Source organism: Doryrhamphus excisus, chromosome 1, assembly GCF_030265055.1.
Source record: "Doryrhamphus excisus isolate RoL2022-K1 chromosome 1, RoL_Dexc_1.0, whole genome shotgun sequence".
Lineage (NCBI taxonomy): Eukaryota > Metazoa > Chordata > Actinopteri > Syngnathiformes > Syngnathidae > Doryrhamphus > Doryrhamphus excisus.
Genome location: NC_080466.1, coordinates 22,596,274 through 22,617,977, shown reverse-complemented (window position 1 = coordinate 22,617,977; position 21,704 = coordinate 22,596,274). Strand labels below are relative to the sequence as shown.

Sequence of the window (21,704 nt, the reverse complement as noted above, 5' to 3'; positions counted from 1 at the left end):
GAAGAGCGAATTTCGGCTCATTTAAGGTATTCGATTCTTTTAAAATGTCTCTTTTAAAATAGCCGGCAATTTTCATGTTGCTTAAATTGATTTCTTACCAAAATGCCTGGAAATCAAACTATTATCGACGCGGTTTTATTTCTATGCACACCCTGGATAGATTACCAAAAATCCCTGCTGTTCGTGTGTTCAGTGTGGTGTGTTTGTGTGTAAAATCCCTCCTGCCTTTCCCTCTGTGCTCATCGGCGACACAAACGCCACCACACATTTGGACCAATCATGTGCGGCACTCGTTTTTCATTTCAAACAGCCGGATCGTTCGCGAACGAGCCATCACTACTCATCGTCAATCCACACGCATGGATGTGCTAGCCGGCCAAGGGATGTCTCTGCCGGCTATCCGTCTCCGGAGTCGGCCGGTGTCTCAGAAGAAGATGAAAACGAGGAGGAAAAGGCGTAAGGAGTTTCTTCTAATACAGATATGTTTGTTCGCCGGGTTGCTTCTCGTCGTCAAGGGATGCTACTTCCTGGCAGGTGGTTCAGGTAAGTAATCGGATGGAAGCTTTTTTACCCGTTTATTTTTTTTACAACACAGCTTGTTAAAACAAATGACAAATGACACTTCTTCAATAAAAGAGAGTATTTATAACTTTACTATAGTTTTTATCATTTAATTTTGAAGTGTCAAAAATGGCCACCAGCTCGTTTTTTTGGCCCTCAATCCATCAATTTTCTTTATTGTTTGACCTCATTAGCATCACTGCTAAGCTGGAGCCTATCCCAGCTGTCAAGATGGCAGGCCAGCCCTTGGCTAGCAGGAGTCCTGACTAGCATTCATTTACAAAAAATAAACGAATGATTCAAACTGTTACTGTTGCATTTGTTTTCATTGTTGCACTTTCCATACCAGGGGTGTCCAAAGTGTGGCCAGGGGGCGATTTAAACATGTAATTATCCTCTGATTTCAGCCTCTTAAATGTGAATATTTTTAAATTTCTTGGTCAGCCAGGAAAGCAGAATTGCCTCTCATCGAGAGACTAGATAGGACAGCTCCGGTCTGACAGTCTCACATTCTAACCAATCAATTTGAAACAATCCTCCAACAAACTAGTGAAGCGTTACCACAAACACAATTGGGAGGAGAGAAATGCATTTCACACTCGGCTGTTGACTTATCTTGCCTTGTCTATGAGCATGATGCTGATGGAGGCCATAGGACAACCTGAACAGTCCAGCTGTGATCGATTCAATTCCCCCGAGAACTGGGAGGAGTCGATGACGGAGTGTTAAATGCATTTTTCTTGTCCCAGTTGTGTTGGTGTTAACACGTAATGAGTTTGTTGAAGGCTCATTCAACATTGATTAGTTATATTGTGCTTAATGAAGCTCTGCTTAATTGAGCTTGATGTTGCAGAGCTAGGAGCAGGGCACTGTACGCCTCCTCACAGTGGCACATTAATCATTCCCACGCTACTTTCTCCATATGCAGGATAGCCAAACAGGGAGGGGGTTGGGGGCAAAGAGTTGAGCGCTGGCATGCACGCAAGCCGCTTCCACTGTCGCTGTAGCAGCTGTGCGTGGTGCCATGGAGTTTAGCCCAGGTGAGGAGTTCAGCCATGCCCAGAGGAAAAGTGAATAACTGATTTTCAATACCAATTTCCACCCCCTCCCTCTTCAAGCTGACTTGTGCTTGGCAGGGTGGCAAGTATGACATGAATGCAGTGAAGAATGTGTAGTTGTTGCCACAGTGGAAAAGCCATTTCTGCTCTTGCTCCGCTCACTCACCCCACCTTCCCGCCACTGATAAAATTGAGTGGCCACAAATGGATTCCAACAACTCCACATCTGTGCGGCCCTGCCGGCATTGATAAGACAGAGACAGACACAGACACTTCACCTTCTCTGTATTTGTAACTATTTGTACTACTTGAAAGAGTACCAGTGGTTACTATTTGTAACTACTTGTACTATTTGAAAGAGTAACCAGTGATGACTATTTGTACTATTTGAAAGCGTACCAGTGGTTACTATTTGTAACTATTTGTACTATTTGAAAGAGTACCAGTGGTTACTATTTGTAACTATTTGTACTATTTGTAAGAGTACCAGTGGTTACTATTTGTAACTATTTGTACTATTTGAAAGAGTACCAGTGGTTACTATTTGTAACTATTTGTACAATTTGAAAGAGTACCAGTGGTTACTATTTGTAATTATTTGTACTGTTTGAAAGCATACCAGTGGTTACTATTTGTAACTATTTGTACTATTTGAAAGAGTACCAGTGGTTACTATTTGTAACTATTTGTACTATTTGAAAGAGTACCAGTGGTTACTATTTCTAACTATTTGTACTATTTGAAAGAGTACCAGTGGTTACTATTTGTAATTATTTGTACTATTTGAAAGAGTACCAGTGGTTACTATTTGTACTATTTGAAAGCTATTTTGAAAAGCGTACCACTATTTGTACTATTTGAAAGAGTACCAGTGGTTACTATTTGGGCCATTTTCAGACAGTGGCACATTGTAGAAGTAGAAGAAATTGATGACTTTGATGTCAGTTGACTGATGTCATATGATGTTTGTGACTTGGGGTACAGTATTGTTCGATTCCTAGTGGTATCGAATAAAGACCACTGTGTTTGATACAGGTACACCTAAAATATATATAGTGTTTGTTTTATTTTTTAGCCTTTTTACAAAATGACATTCCTGAGAGACGATGCTAAGCTATAGCTCGATATACAATAGAGAACCAGGGGAGAAGAACATTATTAGGAACATCACAGCAGTTTTAGCGGTTGACAAAGGGATGATTCAAACAGACTTCTAAAAGAAAGATTGTAACCTCCTCTTTTGGAAAAGGTCGCACAGGCCTGATTGCTCACAGCTCGAACTTCACTTGAACCGGAGTCTAATTTTTGTAGACTCAGTATTGCAGCCTCTTGCGTGTCTTTTGGATGTTGGTGACACAAACCGTATCTTCCAGATGTTGACGTATCCAGCCACAGCACCAATGACCAGGAGAGATGGAATGGAAGGAGGCTGCTGCAGAACACGGACAACGGTAGCACAGTGGACATGGAGATGGAAAATAATTGCACTTCTCCAGGTGAGATGGATGAAAGCATGAAAGAGACAACTTTTATCATCGCACTTATATCTAGAAGAGAAGGAGCAAATTCTCTCTCTTGCTGTCTTTCCCTTTCACTTTCTCTCATGTTTTCCCCACAGGAAAAGCCCCGTTTCCATGGCAACACTTTGATCTTATCATCAACAATATAATTTGCTTCCTGGCGTATAAATATATATATAATATATAAATACCTTTTTTAAATCTTCAATTGTAATTGGGTTATGTATGCGTGAACTCCCATCGCCCTCGTCTGTTGCTATTTTTAAAGGTGGAAGGGAATTTGAGTCATAAATGATCATGAATCATGCCATGCACCGAAGATCACACTGGTGTTTGTCGTCATTACCTTGAGCGGGAGTTGAGGCTGTGCTGCGAGGCAATGACAACGCCATTAATTTCCTTCAGCCTCCCAAGGTTGTCTATAAAAGAAACGAGGGCCAAAGTTCAACTTATTTTCTCCCCTTGCTTATTAAAACTGCAGCTGCTCTTTCATCTCCTGCTACATTTAAAGCATGCACTCCATCTCTGGTGGCTTCTTCCGAGGCCTGCAGGGCTGTGTTTGTGACCGTATTGCTTCTGTTCTTGTTCTGTAAAGTGGGCCATTGCTACGAGATACCGAGCCATGCTTCATTACCTTGGGTTTGACATTGTTTCCAAATCAGGGAGGTCAAAAAGGATGTATACACTCAATGGCGTGTGGATGTTAGTCTTTCTGCATGTAAAACCTTTATTGTCCAATATTCAAAGTGCTTTGTGTTAGCATTTTTGCACTGAAGACATTTGCAAACAAAAGGCAGAGCTCAGTCTGGGTACATCAGTCCATGTGACTGCTCTCCAGGGTTCTTCCACTGCTGGCTCTTCTACTCCGCTTTAAAGATTGGTTCTGATGAGCACAGCCTCGACATAACACTCTGTTTTAGGAAAGGATGCTGGGATGACTTAATCAGGGCTCCCCTGTGAGAAATGTGGTGGTTACGCGCCTGTGTGGGGCTGCAAGTTGAACTGTTTGCTGGAGCTCCTTGTCAAGAATCTTACTGATTTCTTGTCAGGGTATTATTGGGCCCAGTTTCTGCTGCGTGTGTTTTGGTTTGCACAGCCTTTCTTGTGAGAAGACAGCCAGCTCCATTTTCACTTTGATGAATTAATCAGAATACGTAATGAGTCCTTTAGTACCCTGACAATCCACCACCCCTTCTCCCACTCACACACACATGCTAATCAAAACTGCAATTGACATGTTAAATGCACAAGCAGATTTCCTCTGAGAAATAAATGTCCCCATATTAAAATATTAGTGGGCTTCTGTTGTATTAGAAGCTGCTAATGCAAAGTCTCCTGTAAGTGCATAAAATAATAAAACCTTTTTTAGGTGGGCGATTCCCCTGAAAGGGGTACCAGCAAGGGTTCCGTCATAATAAATAACATAATAAATGATACAAAACGACAGAAGGTATGTTTCACTTTCTATGATTTCCAAAGCATAACACCTCATGGTGCACCAAAAGCATTTTGCTGCATCTAAAACATGTACTTTGACCAAACTCCAACAAAACGCCTTGTTAACGTAAATAGCGTAGTCCACATATAATGTAAACATTGAATTGAATTGAGGAAGTCTATATGCAAATGAGCTGGAGTCTGCATTGACGCCCAATGAGTATTTCCGGGTTATTTCGTCAAAATTCAGGCAACAACGAAAGTGACCAAGTCAAGCTCAGAAAAAAAAATAGTTACGATGATTTTGTATTATCTATATTTTGGATCATGTTTCTGCAGAAGGTGAAGTTGGTTGCACCTTTTAAAACATTTTGTCCATCATCCTGCATGTCTCGGGATGAACCTATTCCTCCTATTTAACCCTCTCTTTAAACACTTTCACCAAGACATCCGCCAATCTTTATTGTTGTATATACAGCTGTGAGCATGTAATAACAGGCAAAAGAAAGATACTAGCACCTGCTCTACATTCAGCTGGTAAATTCAGCCTAGTCCTCACTCTGGTCCAAAGTGGCCCAACTTTTAAGCTTATTGACACATCTTTCTACTATATATGTGCGAGGCAGGATTTACGAACTAGCATTTCCAAACTCACAAGCGATGCAGCAGCAGCTCCAGGAGCTAACCTTACCTCTCGGTATAGCGGTCAGAGGCAAAAAAATAGCTATTTGTTTTTAGCTCCTACAATAACAACGTCACTGTAGTTTTGTTAATACGCAAGTGACATTATTCAAATTGCAGTTGTCCTAAAAAAGCAAGTGACTATTGTTTGTGCGTTCATCTTTGTATGTGTTGTGTTTCTGTTTGTTTTGGGCACAGCGTGTGCGTGTAACGGACTGAGCAAAGATGGGGGTAAAACAGGAGTCTTTAAATGTCACGTTCCTCGGCACGGTAACTGCACTCGCGACATGCGATGTGTCAGCCTGCATCAGCATCGCCCACTGAGCATGTGCAGAAGAGGCCCCCAGCCCTCCACGTGCACTCATATTATGCATGAGATATACACGGGATGAGCTTATTCACATTCCCTTGGGTGAAGGAGGCAACTTGAATCAACTTTTTGGGGTTTGCTGAGCGCCAGGGTTCCTCCAGTTGGTTGTTATTTTTCTTATTCTTTGATTGCTATCATGAGCAAAACAGTGACACTTTGATTTCATTTGGGATTTACTAGATTTAAACTGTCCAGTTCCCATTTAATACTCTTTTTTTTTTTGGCTATTGGTTCTTGTTCTTTGGTGGGTTATTTCGCAGCCGGAATAAAAAAAAAAAAAAAACCTACTCAACATGATTAAAGGATTGCCTGTCTATTTCCCCCTGGGATTGTCTCTGCTGTGGGAGATTGGGGCATCTATTGATCTTGTCCTTTGCCACTGCTATTCTGCTGCCTTCTGTATGATTATGATTCAATGACAGGCTTCTTGATAGCTTTTTTATGTCAGTGGTACATGCCGTGCAGGGACTACGTTGGTTGCTTTCTTCACCTCCTAATTCACCAAACAAAGCAGGGTTTTCTGATTATGAGGCTAAACTGTAATTTCGGAACATTCATCCATAACTATAGCCAATTCATCACACCATCACAGGTATGATAAACACAGAGTAATAACAGTAACTTAAACGAGCCAACAGTTCTCTGGTATTTGGTTTGTGGAGGCTCAGATCACACTGTGAGAAGGTTTACTGAGCCTCCATGATGGGATTTTTATTTAGCAGTAACACTACTCTGACATGCTGCTCTGCTTTCTCTCGCTCTCATGTTTTATAAGCATGTGCTATGGTATTTGTGTTTTTATAGGGTGTCAGAAATTACACCAGTGCGACCCGACGCGTTTTACAATTGGCATCTTTTGCAGATTTCAGTCGAAAATGCGAGGAAACGCCCACACCGTCGAGTGTTCACATTCAATAAATGTGTATGGAACTATATAAAACATTTGATCTACACGCTCTCTCTCTGTCAATCTTTCTCTGTCACTCTGTTATACATGCACACAAACATACGTTTGCATAATTACAAATAACATGTGGCCTCCCAGTCAAAATAATCACACGCAGTCAAGGGAATTTTAGTTGGACTGCAGAACCTTTGACCAGGCTAACATCAGCTACAATGTCTTTTACGTGAACTGCAGAGGCTTGGCGCTTTAACACTGAAGTCCTTAACCTTACCCTCCAATCTCTTGTTGATGTCGACTCCTCCAGTTCCAGAGTGGGTCAGTGCAATGTAACTCTGGCAATTTGGAGCTGCTGGCCATCATGTTGGCCTTGAGGGAATGGAGCCATTGGCCCATCCGAACCACGTTTTGCCCAAAGATGCAACTCCCATCGGGCACGGTTTGTTTGTTCCTTGCCAGATTGATTGTGACTCTCATTGGCCCAGCTCACGCTATGGGAAGCCAGCACCCTTTTTCAGCCTGCCCCCACCCTCACCTGATGACAATCAAAAGGACATTATTATAGCTATTATAGCTGTGCTTTGTGCCTTTTTGGATCAAACCTTCTGTGTGTGTCTGCATTGGGCCCTTGCTAGTGAATTCACCACGTAGGATTTATATGTTCTTTATTATTTATTGTCGAAGCATCTGCGTATTCCCTGTATACGTGAACCCACTGACCTCATATTCGAAGACGGGGATATATGAAAGCAATGCTGCAGAGTGCACCATAAAGTCTAATGACAGTGGGGATTTCCATTATGAATCTTATGAATCTGGGATTGTGGATAGGGGGCTTGCTATATATCTTCTTTTTACACTGTAAAATCATCTACAAGAGAAAAGGGATCTCTGAGTCTATTCCTGTGGCTCTGAAATTGTGCGGACTGATGTGCTCTATGCCCTGCAGTCATGTGACTTACCTGGCAATGTTGGAAGATGAAGTAAATAAAGGACGCAAAAGATAAAGGGTGCATGCTACAACACTTCAACTAGCGTGACAAGTGTATGCTTCCGATCGTGCAGCAGAGCATAAAGGTAAAACAAATGTACCACGGAGCACCAGCACGGGGAAACAAACAAGCCAACTTAAGTCATGCTACACTTCCGACCTTGAATGAAGTGTTGATGAGTGTTTCACCGACTCATGAGTGCTCAACGAAGACTCCCATTTCACTGACTCACATGTACGTGACAGAGACTCCAGTTTGGCTGACACACGTTTACTCGACGGATACTTGAGTTTCACTTATTCAAGGGTGCTCGACCAAGGTTCACTGAGTTGTGGGTACTTTACGAATATATGAGTTTCACTGACAAGAAATGTAAGTTTCTGTGTATGTATTACCTGATTCACTTTGGTGAGTGACTCATAAGAACTCGAGTCAGTGAAAAGGAATCCCAAATTTCCTGTTAGTACTTGTTACTATTTCTTCCCTGATCTGCATCACTGCCTTTCTTTTCCGCATTGACCGTCAGAGGACTGATGTTGTAGATCTAGTTCATCTCACCGCATCCAAACGCCAGCGATGAGCACTGGCTTGCATGCAGGGATGTGATCGTCAAGACTGATGTTTGAGACAACTTTTTGAAGTTCACGCCACACATGAGGTGGCTTACAGGCGCTGCACGATCACACAAATAAAACTGAAGTCAGCTAATAGGACAGAGGGAAGAAACTGGATCAGCCCCTCAAAGCCGGGGCACTTGATTTTAAAATGATGACATGGGAGTCTGAACCATAGCCCTACATAACCATACACCTTTCCTATGTGTAACCTGCCTGAATGTCTCTTTGTCTTGCAGCTTTGCAAGAGTTCCCCGCAGACCTGTTCACCAACAGAGAGAGAACAGAAGGAGCGGTGGCCTTGCATGTCCTGTGTGTAAGTTAACCATGCATCTGTATAATTCAAGAGTCAGCTTTTATCAATTTATGAGAGCAGTACTTTCACATTTTTAAAATTAAGGCAGGTGTTATGCAATTAAGGAGAAGAGACACGAGGGATAGGCTTCAAACTAAGGCCCCATTTTCACAGAAATGTTTTCAGGTTAATATTAAAAAGCATTGTTGGAATGCACAATGAAACGCAATGACTCGCAAGTAGCACAAAAGTAAATTTTACATGGTATAAAACATATTTTGCAGCAGTCTTTCAAAATCCGGTGGACCAAGAACTATATCATAATAACAACTCAATGAATCAACAAATTGTAGAAAATTTGTAGACTAGCTACACATTACACTTTTTCTTGTATTAATGTATTATTATTTCATATGGTATCGTCTGTATTTATTTATTCACTACAATGTTTCTGGGGTTTTTAGCCCACATACTGTGTATTCTGTAAGTAATGTATATGGCGGTTTTTACTCCTTCAGTATTATTATTATTGAAGTGATTTATTTATAATTTATATGAATTACATTGTTACCAAATAAACCTACCTATGATTAAATAGGTAGGTACCCTATTAAACCCTATTAAACATTCTTTTCTCCCCCATTTAAGAATGGGACCACAGGATGTGAACAGAGAAACTTCATTGGCCAGTTGAGATTGTTAATTCATTGCCTCCGAATGTGTTTTATTGTATAACTGAAGCACACAAAAGTGCACGATTCAAGTGCACATAGAGTATGTTCACATAGCGGTACAAGATGGCATATTATTTAAAAAAATGCAACTATACAGAACAGTTAGCAATTTTTTTTTGCTAGCTCAAGGCTAACAGCTAATGGGCAACCCCACAGATGAGCTAATGGAATTAGCATTTGTGATGATATTAGCTTTCAACAAGAGGGATTTGACCAGAAAAAAATATTTGTTGTGCCTAGAATTAGGGCCACAGTGAGAAGTAAAAAATCTGAGATTTTGAGAATAAATGAATAAATAGAATGGAGTGGGTGGGGTAAGGAGGGCGGAAGTGGGAGCGTCATGTGTGGGAGATAGGCTACTGAGAACGGCTAATCTGTTTTTGCTCAACTGTTCTGTTTTGCTGCCACGTTATAAATAAACACTTTCCTTCCTTTTGATGGTAGTTGCCGGGCCAAGAGAAACGAGAGCTATGCTCTATTTTCCTTCTGACACGTATGATACAATGACACGTAATCTTCTGACTTTATTCTTCTGGTCGAAATGCAAACTCACAAAGAAGTGATGCAACAAATGTTAAGGAAACGTGCTTACCAGGAGAAAGGCTCTTCTGCCTTCAATGGCTACACTTCATTCAACGTGCAGTCGGACCTACAATGCATTATTTATCATTTTTCAGGAAACATTCTAACGTTAAATTCAACCAAAGAGAAAGTCAAAAGTAAAAAGTCTTCAGATAAAATATCAGTCGCGAGTGCAAAACAGTTCCAGTCACTGATTCAGTTAAAGCTTTGAGACTTGGAGACTAAGACGCTTAAATAACATTTGGCAACACAGCCAAGCTTACTGATCCTTGTGTAACTTCTATCACTCTTTTTCTCTCTTCACAGACCATTTACATGTTCTGTGCTCTCGCTTTGGTCTGTGATGACTACTTTGTCCCCTCCTTGGAGAAGATATGTGAGGTACTGGATGGATGTGTACATGAGAAATATACTGTCCAGAGTTGTTGTTGTTACTTGTAGCCATAGATGGATTGACAGTAGAGCTGTCTACGTAAACACTCACATTAAATCAGATTTGAGAAAAAGTGTTGTAGATCCTTGGACTAGCCTCAATGCGAAAAAAGCTCAGGAATAGCACAGATCATTTTTCTTGGGTCAAAAGGGGACAAGATGCGCAATACGACAAGACGCATGCAATATTGTGCACTAACAGACAAATTCATGCAAACCGAGGCAAAATTTGGGTGTAACTTTTTGACATTAACCCAAAAACACCAATTTGTCAAAAACAATAAATGATCCAAAAGTCAGGCCCAAATCACCCGCAGCTACATTTGTTTGCCATGCAATGAATAAGAATACTGCTCTCGCAAAAATGATCGACAGTGTCAACTACAGAACCTCCCCCAAATAAGACTGGAACGACTCCACAAAGTCGTACAAACTGCAGTAACACACCAGAATAGAACCTGCCGTTTAGTGAACGCTATGACAAAGTCAGAGGAACACATGCATCTCAGTCCAAGCTGCTCACATGGACAATAACAGTAACAGGTAGAGAATGGGTCTCTTGCAGCGTCTCCATCTAAGTGAGGACGTGGCAGGTGCAACCTTCATGGCCGCTGGCAGCTCGGCTCCTGAGCTCTTCACATCCATCATAGGTACAGTATGATGGTATTCAATCTTCTGATACATCGCATTGGCATGTACATGAAACAATGCGTGCTTACAAACACCTGTGTGTGTGTGTGTGTGTGTGCGTGCGCGTGTGTTTGTGGCTGACCCTCTTCTCCCCAGGGGTGTTCATTACCAAAGGTGATGTTGGTGTGGGGACCATTGTGGGCTCAGCCGTCTTTAACATACTCTGCATTATTGGTGTGTGTGGCTTCTTTGCAGGACAGGTAGGAGGATGTCATTGCTTTCAAAAAAAATCTTTTTATACTCTTTGAACTTATTTCATGGCTATAGGTACACATTAAGGGTGTGGAAAATAATCGATATTAAACCATACATCAATGCGCATGCGTGCGATGCGAGCGCATTGGCACATTCACTAGTTATGGATGCAATTGACGGGTGAAATCGAGATTCATCGCAATGCGTTTGTGGGTATCGGTAAAATATGATGCAAGCGTTGTTTTATTAATGTTCAACTTCACTCCATATGCTGTTCCCCAGGTGCAATGAATGCACCATCATTATTTGGCGTTTTGTATTGAATACGGACGGAAGTCGTGAGGCACAGACAACTACTAGTAAAACAGCATGGACGTTCGCACGCAAGCAGCAGAGAGGAAGTTTCTATATTTAACCCCCCCCCCCCCGCAACGTTTAAATGGTATGTTTGGAAACACTACGGATTCTCAAAGAACAACGGAAAGCTCGACAAAACGTTCGTCATTTGCTAAGAATGCCGCGTTAAGAAGCCGTACAACGGCAGCACTGCAAACATGCAGACCCCCTTAAAAAGGGGACACCACAACACGGACAAGTCTACCGCCCCCTCCTCCCCGTCTAGTTCCTCGTTGGACACCGGGGAAGAACCAAGCAAATCAGGTCAGAACAAGTGGATCTTCCTCTGCTTTCCAAATTGCCCCCTCGAACCAGTGTTCAGCACAGCAGGTGACATTAGAACAGCAGGGCTTCTTCCTGAATTGTGAAAGAATTTTAAAAAGGTAGAAGTTGTTTTCCACTTTCTGCTCCTCGCTACTGTATTAGCCTAGCTGCTAGTGCATTCATATTAGCAGTATGTTTTGCAGACAGGAATATAAACAAACATTGATTGCACTGGTGAAAGTGTCACTTTAACTTTGTTGATGCGGTGTACTGTATTTTATACAGCAGCAATTATTGATTAGTTGTTTTACTCCACCACTGAACCACTGCTATTGTAATTGCATAAAGATGCGAAAGTGCGAGGAAAGTTGTTTTTGAAAAGTGGTTGCCGTTTTAAGATGGCAAAAAGAATGATCAAGAAGTGGTGTATAGTAAAAAAGACAAACAGCCCTTTAGTTGAATTTACTGCCAAGTGTCTAGAAGGAATAAAGCCAAATCCTTTGTGTATGACCATACTGAATTCCGTTTTTTCCCTTCGCTTATTTGCATCATGTTGAATTGCATCATATCGCAACAAATTGCACCATATCATATCAAGTTGCATTGATTTGAACTAAATGATTATCGTATCGTATTGCATCACATCGTATCGTATCGTGAAGAGGGTAAATCATATTGTATCGTATCGCCAGAAAATTCCATGTATGGTTAAAGTATGGTATCGCTGGCAGTGCATGGAGATGTGTATCGAATCGTCCTCAGTGCTGAGATTCACACCCCTAGTACACATACGTATATATCTAAAAAAAAAAAAAGACATAAACTCCAAAAATGTAAATGGAACTATTCACGAGCATCACTGAAAGATGCAAGACAAAAGGCCTACTGTGTCTCTCTCAAATATTGTTCACAAATCTGTCTACATCTCTCAGTGAGCACTTAGTCACTTGATCAACCTCCATTTCTGCAGAACAGCTTTAAATTGTTGACCTGGTTTGTGGTTCCATAGTTTGATTCCACATACTGAAATGCTATGGCTAGCATAACGTAGTCCTAGCATAGAAGTGTTTCAAATGTTGTTCTTCTCTGAGATCATATTTCTCCTCTCTTGTACGTAGAGAAGTATTATTGGTTATTTTTAGCTGTATGCATTATTTTAGCTGTTTGAAGATGAACTATATCAGCAAGTTGAAGTATTTGTGATTTTAGAAATAAGGAGTTAGTATGTTCTCTGTAGGCGGCATTATGAATTATCCTTACTGGCCTTTTTTGCAGTACATTTAGCGAGTGAAGATTGCTTTTATAGTTATTAGCCCATATTTCCACACAATATGTAAGATATGGTAGAACTAGAGAGCAATAAAGAGTGTGGAGTGATTTAAAATAGAGAACAGGCTGAATAGGTGTAAGATATGCTAACAGAATGGTTATTCAGCTACACCAAAGATAAACATGAACAGAAAAGGTGTTCCAGTGTTTATGTAACATAAACAGTTTTTTCATTCATAAGGAATCATACTCTGCTGAAATATACGTAACACGGTCGGGTCTGGAACCAATCAACGGTAATAAAGGACAGCCAAATTCTCTGAAACACCTTTAGAGACAGTTTATGGTAGAAACATGACCATTCAATTCACAGGCAAGAGCTCTGGTGGACATTCCTATTGCAGACTTCAACTTTTGCATGATCTGTGGAATTGTGCCATGTGATGAAACGCACACTTTGGAGTGGCCTTTTTTTAAAGTGCACCTGTGCAATAATCGTGCTGTGTAATCAGCATCTTGATATGTGTCAGACCTCTGAGGTGGATGGATTATCTCGGATCACCAAGACAAATTTAGACAGATTTTTGACCAATGTTTTAGAGAGATAGTTCGGCCTTTAGTGTACATAGAAAAAAAAGCATTTTTGAGTTCTGTCCATGAAAGATGGATGATGTATCAGCATGATTCAACAATATGTAGACACAGACGGTATAGAGCCTCTGCTCCCTCAATCCATCTGACATGCGCCGGAGCCTTGCATTCAAATGAGCAGAGTTAGTACACGGATAAGCTCTTTGCTCTGACAAATACACACACACATACATGACTTCAAAGAGTGATGCAATCCCAGATTGCACATTATGTAATCATAGTGAGATAATGAGGCAGAGAAACTGGTGATATGACAAGGCTAGGAGAGATGTTAGTGAATTCATCCTACAGTCAATGGACAAAGATTTTTCGTCAGGCATTTTTCCGCAAAGCACAGTGAGAATCTAATAAGAGTAAATATTTGAATGCAGTTTTTATACTGTTGTATCTGTTTGATGTGCTCCCTGCAGGCTGTGAAGCTCTCTCATTGGGCTGTTCTTCGTGATTCTGTTTACTATACCTTTTCTGTTATCGCCCTCATTGCGGTAAGAGACTCATTTTGACACCCTACACCGTGTGCATGAAAATATAATGAGAATGTAGTCAAAACTCACAAGTATGCACCTTACATTTGTAATTGTCTATTTTCTATACAACATGCAACATAACATGCATGACATGACAGCCTTCCAGCTGGCATTTAAAATAAATTGAAAATTTATATCCTCTATGGCTGCACGGCGACCGAGTGGTTAGCGTGCAGGCCTCACAGCTAGGAGACCTGAGTTCGAGTCCAGCCTCGGCCATCTTTGTGTGGAGTCTGCATGTTCTCCCCGTGCATGCGTGGGTTTTCTCTGGGGACTCCGGTTTCCTCCCCCATTCCAAAAACATGCTAGGTTAATTGGCCACTCCACATTGTCCATAGGTATGAATGTGAGTGTGAATGGTTGTTTGTCTATATGTGCCCTGTGATTGGCTGGCCACCAGTCCAGGGTGTACCCCGCCTCTCGCCCGAAGACAGCTGGGATAGGCTCCAGCACCCCTCGTGACCCTCGTGAGGATAAGCGGTAGAAAATGAATGAATGAATATCCTGTGTGCTAAGGGTGTCCAAACTGTGGATTGGGGCCATTTTCAGCTTTTATTTTTAATCTGTCCGTAGCATATTGTAAAAATACAGTGGATCCCTGCATATTTGCGAGTGCTTTTTTTTTGTAAAAAAAAATCTATATTAAAAGAAAAAGAAAACGGCACACAACAATGATGCTTTCAAGGACCAACAAATAAAGTGTGAAATTTAAACACTCGATGAAAAAACATTAGTGAAGCATGAAGACATGGACACATATCTGTTTTTAAACTTTATATTATATAAAGTGGTCCAATTCAGAGTAAAAAAAATGACTATTATTTAATACATTGGTGTCCTGGTGTGTCCCGGCATTTTTTTTGGGGGGGTCAGTTAAAGAACAAAAATGGAAACCCAAAATAACCTATAACCCAAAGCTGACATGCATGCTGTTTTTATTGACTTACATAACATAGCACATATAACATAGAAATAGCCCCGTGCCTTTTGATTTTTCAGCAGGTTTGGACACCCCTGATTGAATGGGTCAGGCTTCACAGGGTTTTATGAACGATATCAAACCTAACAATAACTGGTCCTCGTCCCAAGTGGGGACGTGCTTCCCACCTAATGCTCTCTGTCTGTACTGTCTTATCTTTCTAGTTCATCTATGATGAGATGGTGTGCTGGTGAGAGAAAAATCAGTGTACTTTTTAAATCAGATTGAAAATGAGTGAACAAACTTGACTTATCATACGTGCTTGTGTGTCAAGGTGGGAGTCTCTGGTCCTGGTTCTGATGTATGCTATCTACATCCTCATCATGAAGTGAGTCCCCTTCTAATGTTTTACATCCTGTTAATGTCTGCAGATCATTCAGTCAAAACTTGGCCTGTCTTTGGAAATCAGGTTTAACAACAAGGTGCAGTGTTACCTCAACCAACACAAGAAGAGCTCGGTGAAGCTGGTCAATGGCTTAACAGGAAGCGCTGACCTGGCAGATGTGACTTGTGATGCGACAGCAGTCCTGCTCAAGACAAGTAAGAAGAGAGATGTTTGTCTTTGCACTGGAACCTGTCTCTGTGCCGTTTAACAATCAATATAGCCACTTGTTTGACTCTGATACTCTTGTATAAATAAATAAACCGTGGGCTACAGTATTCCATACCCGTGCGCACCAGCTGGGGTAAGTGTTTCATGTCTTCCCAGCTAACATCCAAAGTAAGCCATCCGTGGTGATGGTGGATGAGCTTCTGTCTGCATACCCGCACCAACTGACTTTCTCCGAAGCTGGCATGAGGATCATGATCACCAGCCACTTCACCCCGAGAACCCGCCTCACCATGGCCTCCCGGATGCTTATCAATGAGGTATAAGTCCGCTTGCTTGACTATGAAGGGCAGTATTACTAAATAGCGTGGTTTATCATCATGTCTAATCCCTGCCAGAGACGAAGACTAATCAACACCACAGAGACCCGGGTCAACTGCATCACAAATGGTGACTCTGATTCAGTCGCCCAGGGAAGGTGGGGCTTGGAGAACGGCGTCAGCAGCGCCGAGCCAGGGTTTAACGGGAGGTGGACACTTGAGCGACTGGGGTCTGCAATGGAGAATGAAAGTGAGGATAATGAGAACAATGGGAATGACGGGGAGGGAGAGGCAGATGATGGGAACGAAGGACCGCTGGTGCCGTTCAAAGCTCCAGGTACAGCACAGATGGTATAAAAACACCAGCCTTTTTGGTGAATTTCGATCCTTTCTGTCTGTTTTTCTCCAGACGGTGTGTGTAACAAGCTGAAGTGGTTAACCATGTGGCCATTGTCCTTGCTTCTGTTCTTCACTGTGCCCAACTGTGCCAAACGGCGCTGGGAGAACTGGTTTTTGGTCTCCTTCTTCACTGCGACCATCTGGATTGCTGGTCTGTCTTACATCATGGTCTGGATGGTCAGTCCTGGCAGCCTTGCATGCCGAAAGCATGTGGCACATTTGTCAGCCTTTTGTGACCATCCCTCCTGGTTTCAGGTGACCGTGATTGGCTTCACTCTTGGCATCCCTGATGTCATCATGGGCATCACCTTCCTGGCAGCAGGCACCAGTGTCCCAGACTGCATGGCCAGTGTAATAGTTGCTCGTCAGGGTATGTCCACATAAAGGATACACACATACTGTCCATGGCTCACAAAAAGAAGTCCACCAAAGAGTGGCTCACAGTAAAACTCAAAGAGAAGCACCTGCTAGGATCCCAATTTGATGAGAGATGTTGTGACTTCAGTTTTGACCTTACCAGTAAGACAAAGTCTAACCATTCTTTCTTGAAGAGGTTGATGAGTACAATTAGTAGAATGGTACACACACCTTGACAGTGTTACCTTACCTTACCCTCACAGGTCTGGGAGACATGGCCATCTCCAACTCCATAGGCAGCAATGTGTTTGACATCCTAGTGGGCCTGGGCCTGCCTTGGGCACTGCAAACACTCTGCATAGACTACGGCTCCATCGTGAGTGCCTGTCAAACCGCCAGAGTAGGACCAGAAGAGAACAAAGCTGTAAAGCCATGTCGCACCATTTATCACTGAAACGGAATTCTCTGTGTTCAGACGAGTTTGCCTTATATGTCAGAAGACACCAACAAATATGTAAATGAGATATAAAAATGGTGCATGTGGTAAGTATGATGGCACACTATAATATTTCTTAGTGTAAGAAATGGCGCAAAAGTGCGTGCTCTTACATGTCTTATTTCTATTTTAGTTCACTCATTTTTATGTGTGAATTTTGGCAGAAAATATTTGCTTAAATATGCAGATATTTGACCAATAATAGGCTGTATTCAAACACGAAACAGCATGACTTATTCATATGTTTTTGAAAAATGGTTTGGTGAAGCTCAAAAGGTACCTTTTCGGGCTAAGAAATGTAATATTACGCCGTAACTGACTGAAATAAAAGATGACAAAATGTCTGCTTTTGTTGAATGACACTCTCTCGTCTCTTCAGGTCCATCTGAACAGCAGGGGACTCATCTTCTCTGTCGGACTCTTACTGGCCTCAGTCTTCTTCACAGTAAGTCAACATTATCATTTATGCTTTTACATGACCTGGTCTGAGTCATAGAGAGAACAGATGAAATGCATTGTCAGGAAAATATGCTTATTATTATGTTATTGAACTTAAAAGGTTTTGTGTCCATGATTCAATTTGGTTGAACTAATATTTAGTTCTAATTATGCCCTCCCATACATAGGTACGTACGTACGTACGTGTTCAAGCATAAGGGTGTCCACACTTGCCACCAGGACCCCCTGGACCGCAGTTTGATGATGGACTTTGTTGTTGTGTTGTCGGACTTGCGGCCATGTGTTCTTGCCGCTTGGGTGAAAGGAGATGCAGAGCTGTCAACCGATCACCACCCGCTGGTGGAGGATGCCAGTCAGACTTCGTAGACCTGGCGAGCCCCTTAAGGCCCTGTATGCGGTGGGGATTACTTTGTTCACACCAGTGTTCATTCGGGGCGGTGCCTCTGGATTGGCAGTCTGGGGTGGTGGTCCCTTCCTGGGAAGGTCTGTTCTGGGGTTCTGGAGAGGAGGCTCCTCTGTAGAGTTGAATCTTGGATTCAGGAGGAGCAGTGTGGTTTTCGTCCTGGTCGTGGAAATGTGAACCCACTCTTGAGTGTGCATGGGAGTTTGCCCAACTGGTCCACATGTGTTTTGTGGACTTGGAGGAGGAATCCAACCGTGTTGCTCGAGGAAACCTGTGGGGAGTACTCCCGGGAGTATGATGTACCGGACTACTTAACTCAGGCGGTGCGGGCGCTTTAAGACCAGTATCAGAGCGTGGTCCACATTGATGACAATAAGTCAGACTGGTTTTGCCAGCAGCCTTCGCCGACAGCTGCTCTGTGCCATTTGTTGCTTTTTCTTGGAACTGGCAGCCAGAAAGTGTTTCTCGTGTATCTAAACTGAAATGGAGAAATTCATAAATGGACTTGGCTTGTATGGTTTGGAGCAATTTAATTCATTGACCAATCTATACGATTTTCCTTGTCTTTTCCTCTTGCAGGTCCTGGGAGTCCATTTGAACAAATGGACTCTGGACTGGAAATTGGGCTTGGTGTGCCTGGTGATGTACGCCATCTTTCTCTGTTTCTCTGTCCTCATCGAGTTCAACGTCTTCATCTTTGTCAACCTTCCTATGTGCCGAGACATCCACTGACGTCTGGGCTTTCTACTCCTCTGTGGACGGGAGGAGGGAACGCACTTTGCTTTCTTCTTTGTCTTGGCACCGTCAGACAAAGCCGCACTTTCTCCCTTGAGGAAGATTGCTTTGCCAGTGATGTATGGATGATGTAATCCACGCCAAAGAGGACCAGAAGCTCTGGGGGTCCTGGACAGGACGCGTAAAAATCAGCAGAGATGACTTATAATTGTTTTTATTACACCAAAGGTTTGGCATAACTGAACTTAACTGGACTTCTGCTTGTGAAGACGCTGCTACTGTACTTAAACTGATATTTTACAATGTGAAGTTTGGTCTGGTTCATACTCTTTTGGAGTTTTATATTGACATCCACACATGCACATAAAACCACCTCATTAAGGTATTCCTTATGAAAAAAACAAACCTATTTCTCGGTATATATTAAAACCAATATTAGCAGAAATACTCTTATGCAAGGATTGGAAGGCGTGGGGCCATACTGCAGATTTTGGTATTGATGCAATACCAACTAAATACAGGGCCAGTATTGCAGATACAGGTATTTGTACTTTTTACTGAAAAATGTTCAAAGTCATTGAATGATTTTGTGATTTTGCCTTTAATTTGTTGATCATAATTCAAATTCTTAATAAAACACAAGACACAAGATTTTAGGCAAACAAATATTTTTTTTTTAGCAACGAACGTTGTTGATGAACAATGAAACAACAATACAATGAATGCAACAATGTAAGTTGAACAACGACACTATTTATTCGATATTTGGATGGATCTTTCGTCCCTATCCGATTGCTGTGATGTTTTACTTGAGCCCAGTTTAGTGGTTTCTCCCTTGTTCATGTGAAGACGAGCTGTACGAGGCACAATACAGCTAATACACAAAGACTATATGTGTTTTAAAATATGTGTACTGATTATGTATATCTGCAGGGAAATCTCTGTAGCGTCAAACTTCAAACATCTACAGTAGCTGGCACGTGATTCACTGGATATTGGTCATTCTGTCACTGATGGCATAAACTGGAACATTGTTGCACCATATTGTGTAAAATCGCTGCCATTTTTTTGGTTTAGTTCTGTGAAACAACAGTTCACAGTAATCCCTCGAGGTGTCAGTAATGTTATATTGATGAGACCATTGATTGGCACTTTTGTATCCTAGTATTCATATCAGTCCAGAATTGATGCCGCTGAGATTATTATTCTTAGATTATCAGATGAGATTATTTTCTTGGTCATAGTTTTAGAAAACAATGTTGCTAAGTTAAAATCTCTGCTTTAAATGTATGTAAAATATACTATATTGTAATAGTAATAATTATAATAAATTGTAGTAATAATTGATAATAATGTAAATACAAAGTGGTTTGGTTGCTGCATGTATTGATCCAGCAGAGGGCGCTATCTCACTCGTCAATCCACTCAACATTTTCCAGCAGGAAGATGCTCTGACAAAATGTGATGTTTTAACTGTGTACAGAATTTGTTCTTAATGTGTAAAGCTTGAATGGCAAATGCTAACTGTGAGAGGCGTATTGTGGCGTTTAGAGTATCAAAAATATGGACTTTTTTCCCCCTGATTTTTACGAGTATATTCATTATTAGCCATTTTCACCTTTCACACGGATATAGTCTACATCCTCATTGCGAACCAATGCAGTAAAATTCACAGTTGCGCTGGTCACCTTTGAGAGAAAAGGCGCATGCTTCTTTTTGTGTGTAATTTCTATGCATTTTCTAACTAAATGCAGAGTACTGTTGTGATGAATGTGTACATTTCAAAGGGAGATGCTCTGATAAAGACAAGAAGCAGCTATATTTACAGTATTTTCAATGCACTTCAACAGCTATTTATGGATCATTCATGTTGTTAATGCTCTTTGTAATTCCACTATTTTGTTGGCACTGGTAGCCAAAATCCTAAAGTCTTCCTGCAATAAACAAAGTTGCATACACTTGGACCACTAAAGTTGTGTTTTATTTGGGAAGAAGGTCGGTCATGGTCATTTGAAATTCCATGCAGGAGGTATGACTTCATAATTTTTGAAATGAATAAAAATAAATGTTTCAAACTTGACTTTAAAATAGCAAGGCTGTCATTTCTAAGCAGGTGGGTTTTTTTTTAAACTATTAAAACTTACGTTCATGCCATTAGATAAGGTCAAAAGTAAACAAAACAAAATGCAAAATACCATTGCTCTAAAATGAGTAAGAACCCACTTCAAATGTACTGAAACGTGTCCTTCACAGTTTCAAACTCAAAAAAAATCCTCAGTGACCTAAATTGGGGGGTTTGGTCATGTGACTTTTCCAATATGTCTTCTCCAAAATGTTTTTTTGAAATGTATATTTTAATTCTTTTATTTATTTAATTATTTTTTTTAATTTAATTATATTACAAATATAATAATTGTATATTTATGTATATTTTATTACAAGAATAATTATAAATTATTTATATTTTTATATTATATTTATTTATTATTTTTTATATTTATTTATATTTTATTTTATATTATATTTTTTATAATTATAAATATTATAAGAATAATCACAGGAACATAAAAGTGCAATTCTACAGAACAATATCAACATATATAAAAAGTAAATAACAAACAAAAGAGAGGTGCGAGGGATACTGCTTGAATTCTCCAAAATGGTTGTGTGTCGGTAAACTAGCTAATTTCCGAAAGCTTTTCATTCCATTAAAGTTTGTTTTAAACCCATTTCATCATGCTTTAATTGGGTGTCAACTCGTACAATTCTTAATAACCGTAATCTATATTTCTTGAGTTTATGAATTTAAAATGAGCTAAATATTGCTATCGGGA

The 21,704-nt window shown here is 40.9% G+C and overlaps 1 protein-coding gene across 6 annotated transcripts; it reads left to right on the top strand.

The window, feature by feature from the left end:
• Positions 1-2: 2 nt before the first annotated feature.
• On the top strand, positions 3-20,829 carry LOC131136569 (sodium/potassium/calcium exchanger 3-like). Of its 6 annotated transcripts, none has more exons than XM_058083621.1 (17): positions 3-26; positions 311-543; positions 2,993-3,115; positions 8,377-8,453; positions 10,055-10,129; positions 10,746-10,830; positions 10,967-11,070; positions 14,056-14,130; positions 15,316-15,341; positions 15,426-15,479; positions 15,561-15,691; positions 15,861-16,021; positions 16,100-16,358; positions 16,431-16,597; positions 16,676-16,790; positions 17,653-17,718; positions 18,715-20,829. In XM_058083621.1, exons 2-17 carry the CDS (start codon positions 360-362, stop codon positions 19,002-19,004), a joined length of 1,992 nt encoding a protein of 663 aa, XP_057939604.1. In that variant the 5' UTR covers positions 3-26; positions 311-359; the 3' UTR covers positions 19,005-20,829. The 6 variants fall into 6 exon arrangements, 4 of the variants coding, with proteins under 4 accessions (XP_057939604.1, XP_057939583.1, XP_057939574.1 ...); XM_058083591.1 differs by lacking the exon at positions 3-26 and adding an exon at positions 17,041-17,153 and having other exon boundaries at positions 187-543; XM_058083600.1 differs by lacking the exon at positions 3-26 and having other exon boundaries at positions 185-456.
• Positions 20,830-21,704: the final 875 nt, after the last annotated feature.

Bases quoted from the DNA above. Each gene is read 5' to 3' on its own strand.
- LOC131136569 (XM_058083621.1), top strand. From the start codon at position 360: ATGGATGTGCTAGCCGGCCAAGGGATGTCTCTGCCGGCTATCCGTCTC. The intron at 3,116-8,376 runs GTGAGATGGATG...TTTGTCTTGCAG, and splicing joins AAATAATTGCACTTCTCCAG to CTTTGCAAGAGTTCCCCGCA. The intron at 14,131-15,315 runs GTAAGAGACTCA...TTATCTTTCTAG, and splicing joins CTGTTATCGCCCTCATTGCG to TTCATCTATGATGAGATGGT.